The sequence below is a fragment of the Vulpes vulpes genome, chromosome 10 (genome assembly GCF_048418805.1).
Source record: "Vulpes vulpes isolate BD-2025 chromosome 10, VulVul3, whole genome shotgun sequence".
Taxonomy (NCBI): domain Eukaryota; kingdom Metazoa; phylum Chordata; class Mammalia; order Carnivora; family Canidae; genus Vulpes; species Vulpes vulpes.
The window spans coordinates 30937418-30950399 of NC_132789.1; the positions used below are offsets into that span (position 1 = coordinate 30937418).

Consider the following 12982-nt stretch of genomic DNA (forward strand, 5'->3'; position numbering starts at 1 on the left):
ATCCACAGCTGACTAAATCCCCAGTCGCAACCCTGGCCCTCTGGCCCCAGGGCCGCCTGGCTATCTCAGGGGCTCCCCAAGAATCCTGCCCATCCTCAATCCTAGCTGAGCCCACCTGTATGCAGACCAGACGCCACGTCGGAACTTGGTGCAGCCCGCCCAGGAGCTAGCCCTCTCCCTTGTGTAGAAGCAGGTCACAGTGAGTCTAGGAGGACACGTGCATGAACATCCCTGGGGCCTGGGAGCTGAGCCCCCTCTGGACATAGCACATGGACACCCAGGGCCACCTCCACCCATTCCCACTGGGCAAACGGAAAAGCAAGCAGATTGGGCCAAGAGATCTGAGCCGCAGAAGATAGACAATTTCTGTGTTGCTTTTTTTAATTTTTAAATTTTCTTACAAAAATTTAGGTGTTTACCAATACAGTCTTATTTTGGTTTTGTTTTTAATGCTTTTCGTCAGTGTTTTTCTTCTGTTTTGAAGTCACAAACAGCAGGCACTAGGCAGCAGTCCCCCATCGCTGCCGCAGGTCAGTCCCGAGGTGTGACTCAGGGCAGACGGGATTTGGTAGGCACGGCCAGGCCGGAGTCGCTCAGGGACGGCCCCTGCTGCACTGGGGTTCCCACGCACCTGAGGGCAGGGTGGGGCCAAGCACAGCCTGACCCCCAGAGCGGCTCTGCTCGGGTCTGCTCGGGCCAGCCCCCACCCATGCTCTGCCTGCCATGCAGGGTGGGACTCAGAGCCCAGTGGATCCCCTCCACCTTCTGGAGTCAAACTCCTTCCCTGAGCCCCCCCTCTCCCTCCCCTGCTGCCTGCCCTCTGGCTGGCCTGCAGGGCTCCTCTGGGCCCCTGCACACACAAGAGCACACTTCTACACAGCCAGCCCCAAAGCAAAGCTAGGTGTCCTGCCCTGCCCCCTCCCTGGGCCCCCCCTGGCAGGCCGGCTGGCTTTCTCTCTCTCTGCAGTCACACAGCACCATGTCAGTAAACAGCTAACTCAGCCTAGGGAGTTAGGAGGGAGGGAGCAGGGGCAGGAAGGAAGCTGTGTCCAGAACATCCAGCCCTGGCTCCCGGGCGAGAGACGCTGCCAAGCCCTGCCGCCAGGGGGCTCCAAGCTCCACAGCAGGGTCTGTGAGGGCCCCCCGGAGTTCCCATCTTCCCGTGATCAGATCAGATCCCTAAGAACAAATGGCTGGGCCCGAGACCTAAGGAGGGAGAGGGGAAGGTTCAGCCAAGCGGCCTGGGGGCTGGGCGGACCCCTTTACAGGCCAGGCCAACGCAAGTGTGGACAAAGGCAGCTGCTGGGGTGGCACAGGCTGATCCCGAGAGTCTCAGCATCAAGGCCCATCTGACACACTGGTCGTTGGGGGGCACTGTGCTTGAGGCGTTTAAATGTGGGGGCAGGGGAGCCATCCCTGTTCTGGCCCTGAGGACATAGCGCCTGAGCCCGGGCTGCAGGCCCAGGGAGGCATGTCCCTCTCAGCTCCCAGCCTGTGCCTAAGGTGGGCACTTGTGCCTGCTGACCTTGAAGCTGGGGTCCCACCAGGGAGACGGAGGGACAGAACATGCAGCCAGCACAGATTAACAAGAAGCCCCTTCCCAGGGGACGGGGAACGGCTGGACGAAAAACCAGACGAGAGAACGTACCAGGCATGCAAGCTAGACCCAGGAATCAACGGGCTGAGGCTTAGCGTCCCCCACGGCGTCCACCAGCCTGACCGCGGGCCTGCTGGGCCCAGGAGGAACCTTCCTGCCGGGGTCGGGCTGCAGCGGACAGGCAGTGAGCAGGAGGGCATTAGAGCAGAACAGAGCAGGTTAGTCAGTGCGGACAGGTAGGGGCTGGGCTGCTCAGTGGATGAGGCAGGAGCTGAGCTAGTGTGGCTCACATAGATGCACAGTGATGCGTGGACACACACAGGCCTGTGCCCAAAGCCAGGGGACTATCACAGAGCAGGCTGGCAGGTGCTGCCCTGGAGGTGGGACAATGGTGGGCCCTCACCCACCGCTTCCTCCCCGCTGCCCCAGCCCCCCACACGCAGGCAAGAGGATGAAGACAGGCTTGCTCAGAGTCCCCTGGCTCGGTCTCCCAGCTCAGCTGCCCTGCAGGTGAGCCCACCCCAGGTGTACTGGGCGTCTACACTCAGCACCTTGCCAGGGCCCCTCCCAGTAATGCCTTAGTTACATCACCTCCCTAGGCACCTGCCCACAGCAATACGTACTTTCAACGGTTCCTTCTCAGAGGCCTCCCCTGCAGGGTCACTGCCTCGAGCCCTTCGCTCCCTCCGGTCCATAGTGGAGTATCCATCTTGGGGTGGGGGACATGAGGGGAACTCTGAGGGGCAGGCACCACAGGGGCATATCTCCCTCTCAGCCCAGACACAGGGGGCCCCAGACACGGGACATCTGGATATGACCCCCAGCACTGTGCTGGAGGCCTAGGCCAGGTCTTCTCAAGGCCCCTCCCACCATGGTGGCTCAGAACTCTCCAGCCCCGCCTCAGATGGCAGACCAGAGACCTTAGCTGGAGAGCCTACCCTGTTCAACAGCACCCCAAAACCAAATCTCTTTTCTACCCAGCATCTCCTTGGGAGGCCTTCCCAACACCAAACACACAAGGCAAAACCACCTGGCTCATTAAATTGCCCCTCCCCGCCCTCCCCCAGGAAACAAGCCACCCTGCATCAGCACTCACCTGGGCCAAGTGCCTCCATGGGGATTACGTCCCGGCTGCCTGGCTTCTCAGCATCTGCAAGGCACAAGCCAGGTGGCTGGCTGGTTGCAAGAACCAGTGGAGATACCAGGACAAACCCATAGCAGGCTGGCCTCCGTGACCCTATGTACCCTGCATCACTAACATCTTTGCACCATCCTGCTGGGCCTCTGCCACTGACACCCCCCCACCACTTAACATCCATGTGGACGCTGTGGGTAGAGAGACTGTAGGAGGCTGCAAGCCAGGAAAGGGCCCCCCTACCCCTTACCTGCCTTGTCACCAACAATGCACCTAAGTGGAGGAGCATCTCGTGTACCTCAGGGATAGGTGTGCACACCCCGACCCCGTATTCACCAAGGCTCTTGTCCACCAGTGGCAGGGTGCTGTCGTCAAAGCCTCCGGGACTCGGTGTTCCTTTGGGTCCCTTAGCAGCAGCGGCAGCTGACTGGGGTGGGGAGCGCAAAACAGTGTGTAGGTCAGGGGCACTCTTGTGGGGGCCTACCCTGGAGAAGTGAAAGAGGAAGGCCGCACCTGGAAGCGCGCCTTGGTCCAGCCATCCTTCTGGAGGGCCCCTCTCAGCTCCTTGAAGCTCCACACTGTCTGCAGCACGTGGGACGCGGCCTTTGCTTCGCGCACTGATTGGCTGCGGCCAGGCCCAGGGCGGGGTCAGCACTCGCCCCCCCTTCCCGGGCCCCGCCCCTCCCAGGCCCCACCCCTTCCCCGCCCACCTGGCAGCGCCCAGGGCCACCAGCGCCGGGACGCCTCGGGCCTGCAGCAGTGAGCGCGCATTGTCCAGGCTGTCGGACACGATCTCGTGGATGGTGTTGAGCACGGCCACCACCGTGTCCTCCTCCAGGCGGGCCCCAGGTCGCGCCGGAGCCTGTGCATTGCGCACGTTCCGCACCAGCTCGGCCATGGCATAGCTCCCTGAAGGGCAGGGGCAAGTGTCAGGACGGGGAGGAACGGGATTCACACGGGGGCCTCCACCAGGAGAGAGAGCAGCAGGGAGCTATGGACAGGGGCTAGGCCTTGGGACCCTTCGGGAAGACATCAGCTCCAAGCAGCTGGGACTGGAGGAAATGACAGGGGCAGGGCTGAACCCTCCCCACCCTGCTGCCCCAGCCCCTGCAGATGGGACCCCAGAGCAGCCCCCCCCCCCCCCCCCGGGGCCTGCATCCTGGCTCTGTCCCACCAGCATCCTCACCTATGAGGTCCTTGTTGCGCCGGTCCAGGGAGAGGTTGCGCAGGGCGATGGCGACAGCGCGTACTACCTTGTCCGTCTCGGACTGCAGCAGCTCCACAAGCACCGGAAGGCCACGCTCCTTGCGCACCGTGGCGCGGATGTATGTGGCCCACTGTGGCGGTGGGGTGGGGAGTGTGCTCAGCACACTGGGTCACACAGCTGCACGCCTAGACACTCTCCTAGCCGAGCCCCAGATGTCCCCTCTGGCTTGGCCCTTCTCCTGCCCTGACAAAGCTCTACCCAAGCAACTCAACTCCAACTCCATCCCCCAGACCTCGGGGAGGCACTGTATCCCATGCGGTCCCCAACAACTCCCCACCCCCAGCCTGGCCAAAGGCAGAGGCCGCACCCCCAGCGGACCTAGGACTCTCCCTCCCTGCCAGATCCAGCCTCTCACCATCCAGTTGCCGGCGCTGAGATTCTGCAGGGCACCTGCGGCCGCCTCCAGGGTGTTGAAGTTCCGGCTCTCCGTGAGGAGGGAGAGGTAGAGACGTACCACCTCGGGCTGATACAGCAGCTCAAAGCCTGGGCACAGAGCACCCACCGCCCGCGGTCACCCAGACCCCCGCTCCATTCCCCCCTCTCCTCCCATCAGTGCTCTCATGGCGAGTCAGCTGGGGCCAGGGATGGGAAATGGTGCAGCCAGGGAAAATGTAACATCAACACATCCCCCCCCCTTATGGGCCACCGGAGGAAAAAAGCATTCCCGCTTCATGGGACAACAGAGGCTCAGTGAGGAGGCAGTGGGTCTAAGCGAAGTCACTGGTCCCTTGACCCTGCCTGGCAGCCAGAGCATCCAGGAGGCCTGAGGTAGAGAGGGATGGGGCAACCAGGGCTGTTCCCCTAGCAACCGGACCCAGACTCCCTCACAACCGGGCCAGCTCTCCAGGGCAGATAGGCTGTGCCACTGGGGGCAGGGGGAGCCCTAGGAAAAGACCCATCCTCCCTGGGAACAGGGCCCGTTCTCCCCTACATAACTTAGGCTGTTATGGGTACAAGCCCCTAGCTACAGGGCCTGCCTTCCCAGTCTGCACCCTGCTCAACCACTCCTGGCCCCCATAAGTGAGGCCCTGCCCCCACATGGCAGCAGAGTTGCTCTAAAGTACTCTAGGGGGAGGGGCTGAGCGGCCTTTCAGTTGACCTGGACCCAGACATTACTCCCCCTGCCCTGTCCTCCCACACCCACATCCTATTACCTGCTCCCCATTCCTCACTGGTCCCTCCACTCCAGCCTCACTGGGCTTCCTGTTCCCCCAATGCCCCAAGCATGTCCCCCACTCAAGTGTTCCCTGCGAAGGTATTCACAGGCACTGGTCCCTCTGCGTGTGTTGTTTTCCCCTAGACCTCCCAGGGCTGGGGTCTTCCACTTTACTTGGGGCTGTCTGGGCTTGCAGGGTGGGCCGTGGCCTGGGGCTCACCAGGGCAGATCACTCCTCCTCAGGCTGGATTTGCAGTGTACAGAACAGACCAGCACACAGTAGGGCTCGGACAGACACAGCAGAACGAGAAGGATAAACCACTCTGCCCTCTGTACCATCAGCCCCTGTACAAGGTCTGACTGCACACCCTTGCTCCCACATCCCGAAGTGAAGGTGAGCACCTCAGCTGACACTAGGTCCTGCCTAACTCACCTCTGCCTTCACTGAAGGCCTCGGCTGTCTCCTCTAGTCTTTCATGTGCTGTGTGACCTTGCAAGTGCCTGGCCTCTCTGTGCCTGTCTCCCGCCCTGCCTGGAGTGGCCCATGGAACTGACCCTGATTCTGAACCCATGCCCGGCACCCGGGGACTGGACGGCCTTCTGGGGAACCCCACACTTGTGGGCTGTCTCCCCATCAGATCCCCAAGGCCCTTCGAGCTTGCTTGGTAGCACAAAGCTTCGCTACCTGGATGGGCCTGGGTTGAACTCTGCCTCTGCCCACTCACCTTTGGCAGCCTCAGTTCGCTTGGGCAGGTCCAGTGTGTCAAAATTCCGGTCCATCTCACCATCCTTCTTCCCTGGAAGAGGACAGATGGAGGTGAAGTAGACCCTGCAGGGGCAGGATGAGCCAGGAGGGTGGACATAGCACTTCCCTGCCCAAGGCCCAAGAGCACCCCCAAGCCTGGGACTGGGCACCAAGAGGCCCTGGGAAGGGCAGTGGTGACAGTGGGGCCTGGGGGTGTCCCAGCCTTGCCCCCAGCAGTCAGGGCTCATCACCTGTCAGGTGCCAGGAGCCCAGGCTGGGTGACGGGGAGGTACAGAGAAGCTGAGGGCTAGCAAGGACAAGACCTGCCTGGCTGCATAGTAAAGCAGGGCTGGGGCCAAGTGTTCTAGCCACAGGGAAATGCCTGCCTGGTGAGGAGACCTCCACCCGCAGGCCGAGCCCCTAGAGCAGCCCCACCTAGCATTTCTCAGCCTCGGCCTGCACCCCTTGGTGAATGAGTGCATGACTTCCCACTCCCCCTCCTCTCAGATGAGGGAGCTTCCCTTCCTCTGAAAGGCAGCACTGCTCAGTGATCCAGGCTCCCTGTTCTGCCCAGCCTCATGGGGGCTTTGTGTGGTCCCTTTAAGCCACACATCACCTCATTCCCAGGGGCAGACTTTGCTCACTGGGGCCCACGGGGACAGACAGTCCCAGACCCTGCCCTCCACCCCCTCACTCTCCCTGCTCAGCTCCAGCCCTGCCTGGGTAGCTGAGTCTGAGGTTACACAGGAACAGCCCACTGGCCTCCCAACAAGTCCAGGGCCAACATTCCTGCCGTTGTCATGTCCACACAGTTGTCATGGAAATGGCTGCCTAGGGAAGGGACTACTAGGGATGGGGCAGGGCCCTGAGGCTGGACTGCCCTGCAGTCGTCATGGAGATGATCGCCTGGACAACAGGGGGAGCGGCACCTCCCTGGTGCCCAGCGCACCCACCAGGCCTGGACAGCAGGACAAACAGGGACTCACCTTGATGGAACCACTCCTCTGGGCGGCCGGAGGAAGCACAGGAGAGAGGAGACGAGCCTGAGTGGGCAGCGCCCTCCCATGCCCTCCCAGGAGGCCTCGACTTCCCACTGCACACCCCAAGTTGAATAGACGGGTCGTGGAATCCCACCCAGATTACTCTGGAGGGCTGAGTGCCCAGAAGTGGAACAAAAAAAGTGGAGGCCTGGGGTCAGAACAGGTCCACATGGGGGGCAGGGGAGGAGGGCAGGTGCCAGGGAATGTAGATCCTGGAACCTGTACCCAGCAAATGCCGGTTGGGATGGTGTGAAGGCAGGGTGGGCATCTCAAGGTCTTCAGGTGCTCTGTGATCGCCAAGAGGCGGCATCATCTTCAGCACTTTCCACACATGGGCCCAAAGAACCCCTCCCAGAGCTGAGTCCAGGCAGCAGCAGGAACACCACATATATTCACTCCTGCCCTCCCCTGGGGGGCCCACAGTGCAGATGAGGGAAGGCTGGCTGGTCAGCCGGATGACCCAGGGGCTCGGTACACCCTCCTCGGCAACCTGCTTTCCCACCTGCCCATCAGGAGCTGATCAGGTGGTCTCTGGCTTCTGTGATGGCCATGGGTATGGGGGCCCTTCATCCTGGGGTGGCAGGGGGAGTCCTAGAGTGGTACCCGTCCCTCCCACACACCTTTGGCCTTCTTGCCACCGAAACAGCCAGCGTCATCCCTCCTCCGGCGCTGGGATCCTGCAGCACTGCCTGGGGGCCCAGGCTCAGCCTCCTGGTACCTGTCAGCCCCAGGCACCTCCTTGTGTACGTGGTAGGACAGGTTCCGCATGATACACACGCAATTCTCTACCGACTGTGGGGAGAGGAGAGTTGATGGAGCAGGGTCTGGTGGGCAGAGAGGCTGCTAGCCCTCCCAGTGAAGCCCAGCCACAGCCAGTGTACTGGGGGTGTAGAGATGGGGACCCACGTGGCTGAGGACTCCCAGGGAGGGCTGAGGAAGAAAAAAGGTGGGAGAGCCTACTACATGTAGGACCTCGTCTGGGACGTCATGGGTGTCCGCTCCAGTGTGGCCACGTGGGGTGGCCCACGCCCAGGCGCTGCCCCAGACCCCCACACCTATTCCTCCTGCGTTGCCCAAAGGGGTCAGGCCCCCTGGGCCCAGTTCTTGCTCTGTCTCTCGACCCTTTGTAGGAGGTTGTGAGACTGATCCTGCTGGGGCCTGCTAGGCCCTCCCCATCCTGCTCCACTCACCTTGTTGTCCGTGTCCTTCCTGCCCACAGCTGACTGTAGGGCGTGCAGCAGGGCATCCACCAGCCCTTCACATTCCCGGAGCCGCCGCCGGGCCTCTGCGCCATCCGAACTCACGTTCCTGGGTGGCCAAGAGCGAGCCCTATGACCCCTGACTCCCATGGGAACTTCCTAGCCAAGCACTCCCCACTCCCAGCCTTGGGGTCTTGTCTTCATCTGTAAAACAGGGTCTGATGCCACCCTGTCAGGGCTATTGAGTGTCCTGACCACTGAGACCCTAGGGTAGAGCCCTAGTCTGCCATGTGTGTGGGGCAGGAGGCCTTCTCTGATCCCAGCAGAACTGAAAGGGGACAGAACGGGGTTCAGAGTCCTGAATCCATGCACAGATAATTCTGGGCTCCCCCTACCCCAGTGGCAGTTCTGGGTTCCACCTTACCCCGTGAAGACCCCATAAAGCCATGGGGGTACATTCTGATGAACAGGCAGGACCCTGGAGACCCAGGACCACCTGTGAAGACTCTGTAGGGATACCCAGGGTGGGAGGGTTAGGGTCTGAGGATGTGAAATGAGGCCTCTGAGGTAGACAGGATGAGGGTCCTGGCTCCCCCTATCCTGGCTGCCGTGGTGTTGGGAGCGTGGGTCAAAGGTGAGTGGGGCGGGATCCCTGGGTGGCGCAGCGGTTTGGCGCCCGCCTTTGGCCCAGGGCGCGATCCGGGAGACCCTGGATCGAATCCCACATCAGGCTCCCGGTGCATGGAGCCTGCTTCTCCCTCTGCCTGTGTCTCTGCCTCTCTCTCTCTCTCTCTCTGTAACTATCATAAAATAAATAAATAAAAAAAAAAAAATTTAAAAAAAAAAAAAAAAAAAAGGTGAGTGGGGCTAGAGACATAGGGTACTACATGAGATGGTGGCAGACCCTGTCCAGAGGCTTCCCTTGGGGCTGAGTAAAATAGCCCCATCCAGTCCCATTCTCAGGACTCAGGCAGGAACTGTAGTGTGGATGTGAAGCTCCTAAAACTTGGGTGGCTAACTGTCTTCCATGTTACTGAGGATATTCCCAGGTACGCACATAGGCTCTAGTGCTTGGCTCCTGCCTCCTTGACCAAGAATAGCCCTGGGCGGCTGCACAGAGAGTGCCCGAACCCGGCCCCCACCCACACCTCAAGCAACCCGATGTGTTCTTGAAGACTGTTGTCCACTCGGCATCCCTTGGCTTGGAATCCTCATTGGGCTCGCGCTCCCAGCCCGAGTGGGGCACAATGACCTCATGGGTCAGCGTCTGCAGGCCGTGGTCAATGATGACCATCTTCAGGGGCTCGTAGGATGACAGGTTCCAGAGTGTGCCTGCGGGGCGCCATCAACCAGCCAGTGCTAACCACACAAAGCACTGACCTCCCTACCTCCCCACATGACCTCGCTCAGGACGTGCCCCAGGTCATACCAGAAGATAGTGACAAAAGCCATGAGAGGACCTGGGTGCCCACCCTGGCCCAGGCAAGATGTGCAAAGGCACCTAACAGTACTACCAGCCGGGAGGAAGCACCAGAGGGGCTGGGACACAGAGCAAGGGCTGGTGGGGAGCCTGTGGCTAGACAAGCAGGTGCCTTCTCTTCCCCTATCCCCTCTGAGCCACATGGGTGAATGGCACTACCCCTCCACTGGCTCCACCTGAAGGTGGTCATATTACCCTACCTGGCCATCTGGGTCCCCTAAGTCACAATTCCCCCAGTACAGCTCCCCCTGGAGGGGGGGACCTGGAGGAGTATGGATACATGGGGGCAGGTGGCAAGGGGGCCTGCCCAAGGGGCAGAGACACTGAGGACCTCTCAGTCTAAGCCATGCCTGCCCCCAGCAGGTGGACTCCTGACTGCATGGGTGGGTGGGAGGGGACACCTGTTCCTGGCCAAACCTCGTTCTCCTTCCCCCAAGGGATGACGGTGCACTCACCTGTGACGAGCTCTCGGACCTCGTTGTCCCGGGCTGCCCGCAGCAGGCGCACCAGAGCTGGCACGCCGCCACAGTCCCGGATGGCAGCCTTGTTGTCCGTGTCTCGGCCGTAGGAGAGGTTTCGCAGGGCCCCGCAGGCCCGCCGTCGCACCTCCGCCCTCGGGTGGTCCAGCAGAGCCACGAGCAGAGGAAGGCCCCGCAGCTGCCGCACGCGCCGCTTGACACCCTCATTCTCGAAGCACAGGTGCTGCAGGTAGGCAGCCGCGTTGGCTTTCACGGGGTCCACGGGGTGCCGCAGCATGGCCAGGACCTCCGGCAGCTCGGGGTCCCGCCACCGCGGCTCCTTACGGGCGCTGTCGACGGAGGGCGACCGCCGGACCACTCGGTCCAGGCTGCCCAGGCTGCCCCGTTCTGGCTGGGCCAGGGGTGCGGTTGCAGCAGAAAACGGGGGCCGCTCCTCCAACAGCTCGCCGCCATCATCTGTCACTTCCTCGTAGGCCCTGTGCAGGCGGGCAGGGTGCAGGGACGACTCAGCAGTGCCACAAGGCACCTGCTCCAGAGCTACTCATCCTATATTCTTTGGAGGACACAAACCCAGGAAAGGTGGGGAGAGGCCCGTACCATTGATACTTGACTCCAAGCACCGAGCGGGTGCCAAGAGTCCCATGCCAGGACAGCAAGAACTGACTCACAGCCAGTGACACAGCTAAACGCCAACCAATGGTTACCAATGGTTATCAGGGCTTGGATCTCCCTGAGATGGGGAGCTCATTCATTCTCACCACCATCAGCTAAGTGCCAGCCAAAGGTTACCAATGGTTATCAGGGAGAGGGTCTCCCTGAGACGGGGAGCTCACTTACTCTCACCACCATGCAACATTCCCCAAATCTGAGCTAAATGCATTTCTATGAAACATCTGTCTGTGACTGGTGCCCTCCTGCCTTCTATCGAGGCCCATCTCTGCATGTGGGATCTGCTGGGATGTGGGGGAAAGAGGTGACCCTCCCTGCACACAGCCAGTCTGGTAGGACTAGATAGGGGCATTCAGGCCACCAGTCCTCCAGAGCACAGGATGTCCTTGTGGGTTGTCACCAGCAAACCTACTTCTTAGGGCAGGGACTGGGGCTAGAAGGGGCCAGGTATCTTGTCTGTGTTCACACAGCATAATCCATACCAAGGGCAGCCCGGGTGGCCCAGTGGTTTAGCGCCACCCTCAGCCCAGGGTATGATCCTGGAGACCCAGGATCGAGTCTCGCGTCAGGCTTCCTGCATAGAGCCTGCTTCTCCCTCTGCCTGTGTCTCTGCCTCTCTCTCTCTCCCTGTATCTCTCATGAATAAATAAATATATAAATATTTAAAAAAAAATCCATACCAAGGCTGTATGGATTCTACAGATAAACAAACTGAGGGCAGAGGGGACAGACCCAGAGTCTACAGCTGGGAAGAGCTGGGTAGCCTAGTTCCTGGGATATAGCTTCTGTACACGGGGTAAACTGAAGCCTGGGGAAATGCAGAGGAAATGCTCTGAGCCACTTACACTCATGTCTTCATGGCCACCTGCCTGGAGCAAGGGTAACAAGCATTGGGCCCTGTCACCAACTTCCTTAATGCCCAAGGGCCAACAGGGAGGATGCCCAGGGGAACTTCCACTCCCCCAGAAGCTTCCCTTGCTGCTATCCTTGAAAGGAGCTGTGGCCAATTCAAACTAACAGGTGTAACTAACGGAGAGCCCCAGCAGCCAGACTTCCCGGAGGCAGCGGCCGGTCACGGGGTGCTCACCTGGCACGAAGGCCACGCCCACACTCAGGCCTCCTCCTCGTGGCAGTGCCATAGTCAGGCTCCAGCTCCGGGCCGCCCTCATCCTCAGCAGTCAGGCTGCGCGTGTCGTCCTCCAAGCCATACGGCTCCGCCTGGAAGCGCTCGGGCTGGGAGCGACCAGCCGGCGGCGGGGGCTCCGGGCCCGGGGGGAAGGCCTCACGTCGGCCAGGCAGTGTGAAGCAGCCATCGACGGGGCCCGGGCCAAGGGGGCCACGTGGGGGCCGCACGCCCAGCCCCCGGGAGAGACTGCCGTAGCTGGGGACATCACGGGGCTCGGGGCCGTCGGGAAAGCCACCCCCGCTGCTGAGGTAGGCACGGGAGAGCGTGGCGGCCGGACCACCCCCACGGAGCAGGAAGTGCCGGTCCAGGGGGCCATCTGCGAAGGGGCCTAGCGGGGGGCCGCCGTCCAGCACGGGGAGCCCATCTGGGCCGACGGGCACTTGGCGCACTGTCCTCGTGGTCACCGTCTTGACCGTCTTGGTGACCTAGTGGGTAAGCGGGTGGCCGGTGGGCTGGCTGAGCAGCCTGAGAGCCCAGACACTGCCACCCGGATGACAGGTGGACCCTGGGAGGCCACTCTCATAATAGAACTGTGGCTGCACAGCCTACTTGCCCACTGCCTCGGTCTGGCTGTACCTTGGTCTCGGTGCGCCGGGTAGTGCCATCTTCCGATGTGACAATGGACACGTGGGAGGTAGGTGTGCCAGGGTCCTCCTCTACTGTCACTGTCTCCTCCAGCACCTCGGGTGCCTCTGGCATGGTGGCCAGTGAGGCCTGGCTGCCCGGGCTCTGCTCCTGGCAACAGGGGTATGGGCGTCAGTGGAAGGACCCACAGCTCGCCTGGCCCTGGAGTGCAGATACTTGTGCTGGCCTAGATGCCAGGAGTGCCGCCTTCCTCCCACCCCTGGAACCCATGGACCCCAGGGCCTGTCTCAGCCCCAGCTGGTGAAGACAGCACCCTGAACACCACGGGGCTGACTGGCTCTGTTGCCCTAACCCATAGGGGGCTACAAGGGGGGTCACCTCCCCCAATCCTGGTGCGTCTTTGGGCTAAGCTGGCAGATAAAGCCTCTGACCCCAGCGTGCAGT

The 12982-nt window shown here is 61.4% G+C and overlaps 1 protein-coding gene across 10 annotated transcripts in view; it reads right to left on the reverse strand.

Annotated features, from left to right (window-relative positions):
• Positions 1–363: 363 nt before the first annotated feature.
• Positions 364–12982, reverse strand: part of ARVCF (ARVCF delta catenin family member) — a 51296-nt gene continuing 38677 nt past the window's right edge. For 2 of the 10 annotated variants that reach the window (XM_072723499.1, XM_072723495.1), the window contains 17 exons: positions 12530–12688; positions 11855–12378; positions 10075–10574; positions 9288–9471; positions 8131–8248; positions 7561–7732; positions 6887–6904; positions 5881–5952; positions 4355–4482; positions 3919–4069; positions 3443–3641; positions 3246–3357; positions 3069–3159; positions 2694–2747; positions 2221–2306; positions 1649–1765; positions 364–1206 (listed from right to left, as the gene is read on the reverse strand). In XM_072723499.1, coding sequence (XP_072579600.1) covers positions 1661–1765; positions 2221–2306; positions 2694–2747; positions 3069–3159; positions 3246–3357; positions 3443–3641; positions 3919–4069; positions 4355–4482; positions 5881–5952; positions 6887–6904; positions 7561–7732; positions 8131–8248; positions 9288–9471; positions 10075–10574; positions 11855–12378; positions 12530–12688 — 2673 coding nt within the window. In that variant the 3' untranslated portion in view covers positions 364–1206; positions 1649–1660. The remainder of the gene's footprint in view (positions 1207–1648; positions 1766–2220; positions 2307–2693; positions 2748–3068; positions 3160–3245; positions 3358–3442; positions 3642–3918; positions 4070–4354; positions 4483–5880; positions 5953–6886; positions 6905–7560; positions 7733–8130; positions 8249–9287; positions 9472–10074; positions 10575–11854; positions 12379–12529; positions 12689–12982) is intronic. The other 8 variants (XM_072723490.1, XM_072723496.1, XM_072723492.1 and 5 more) reach the window with 5 other exon arrangements.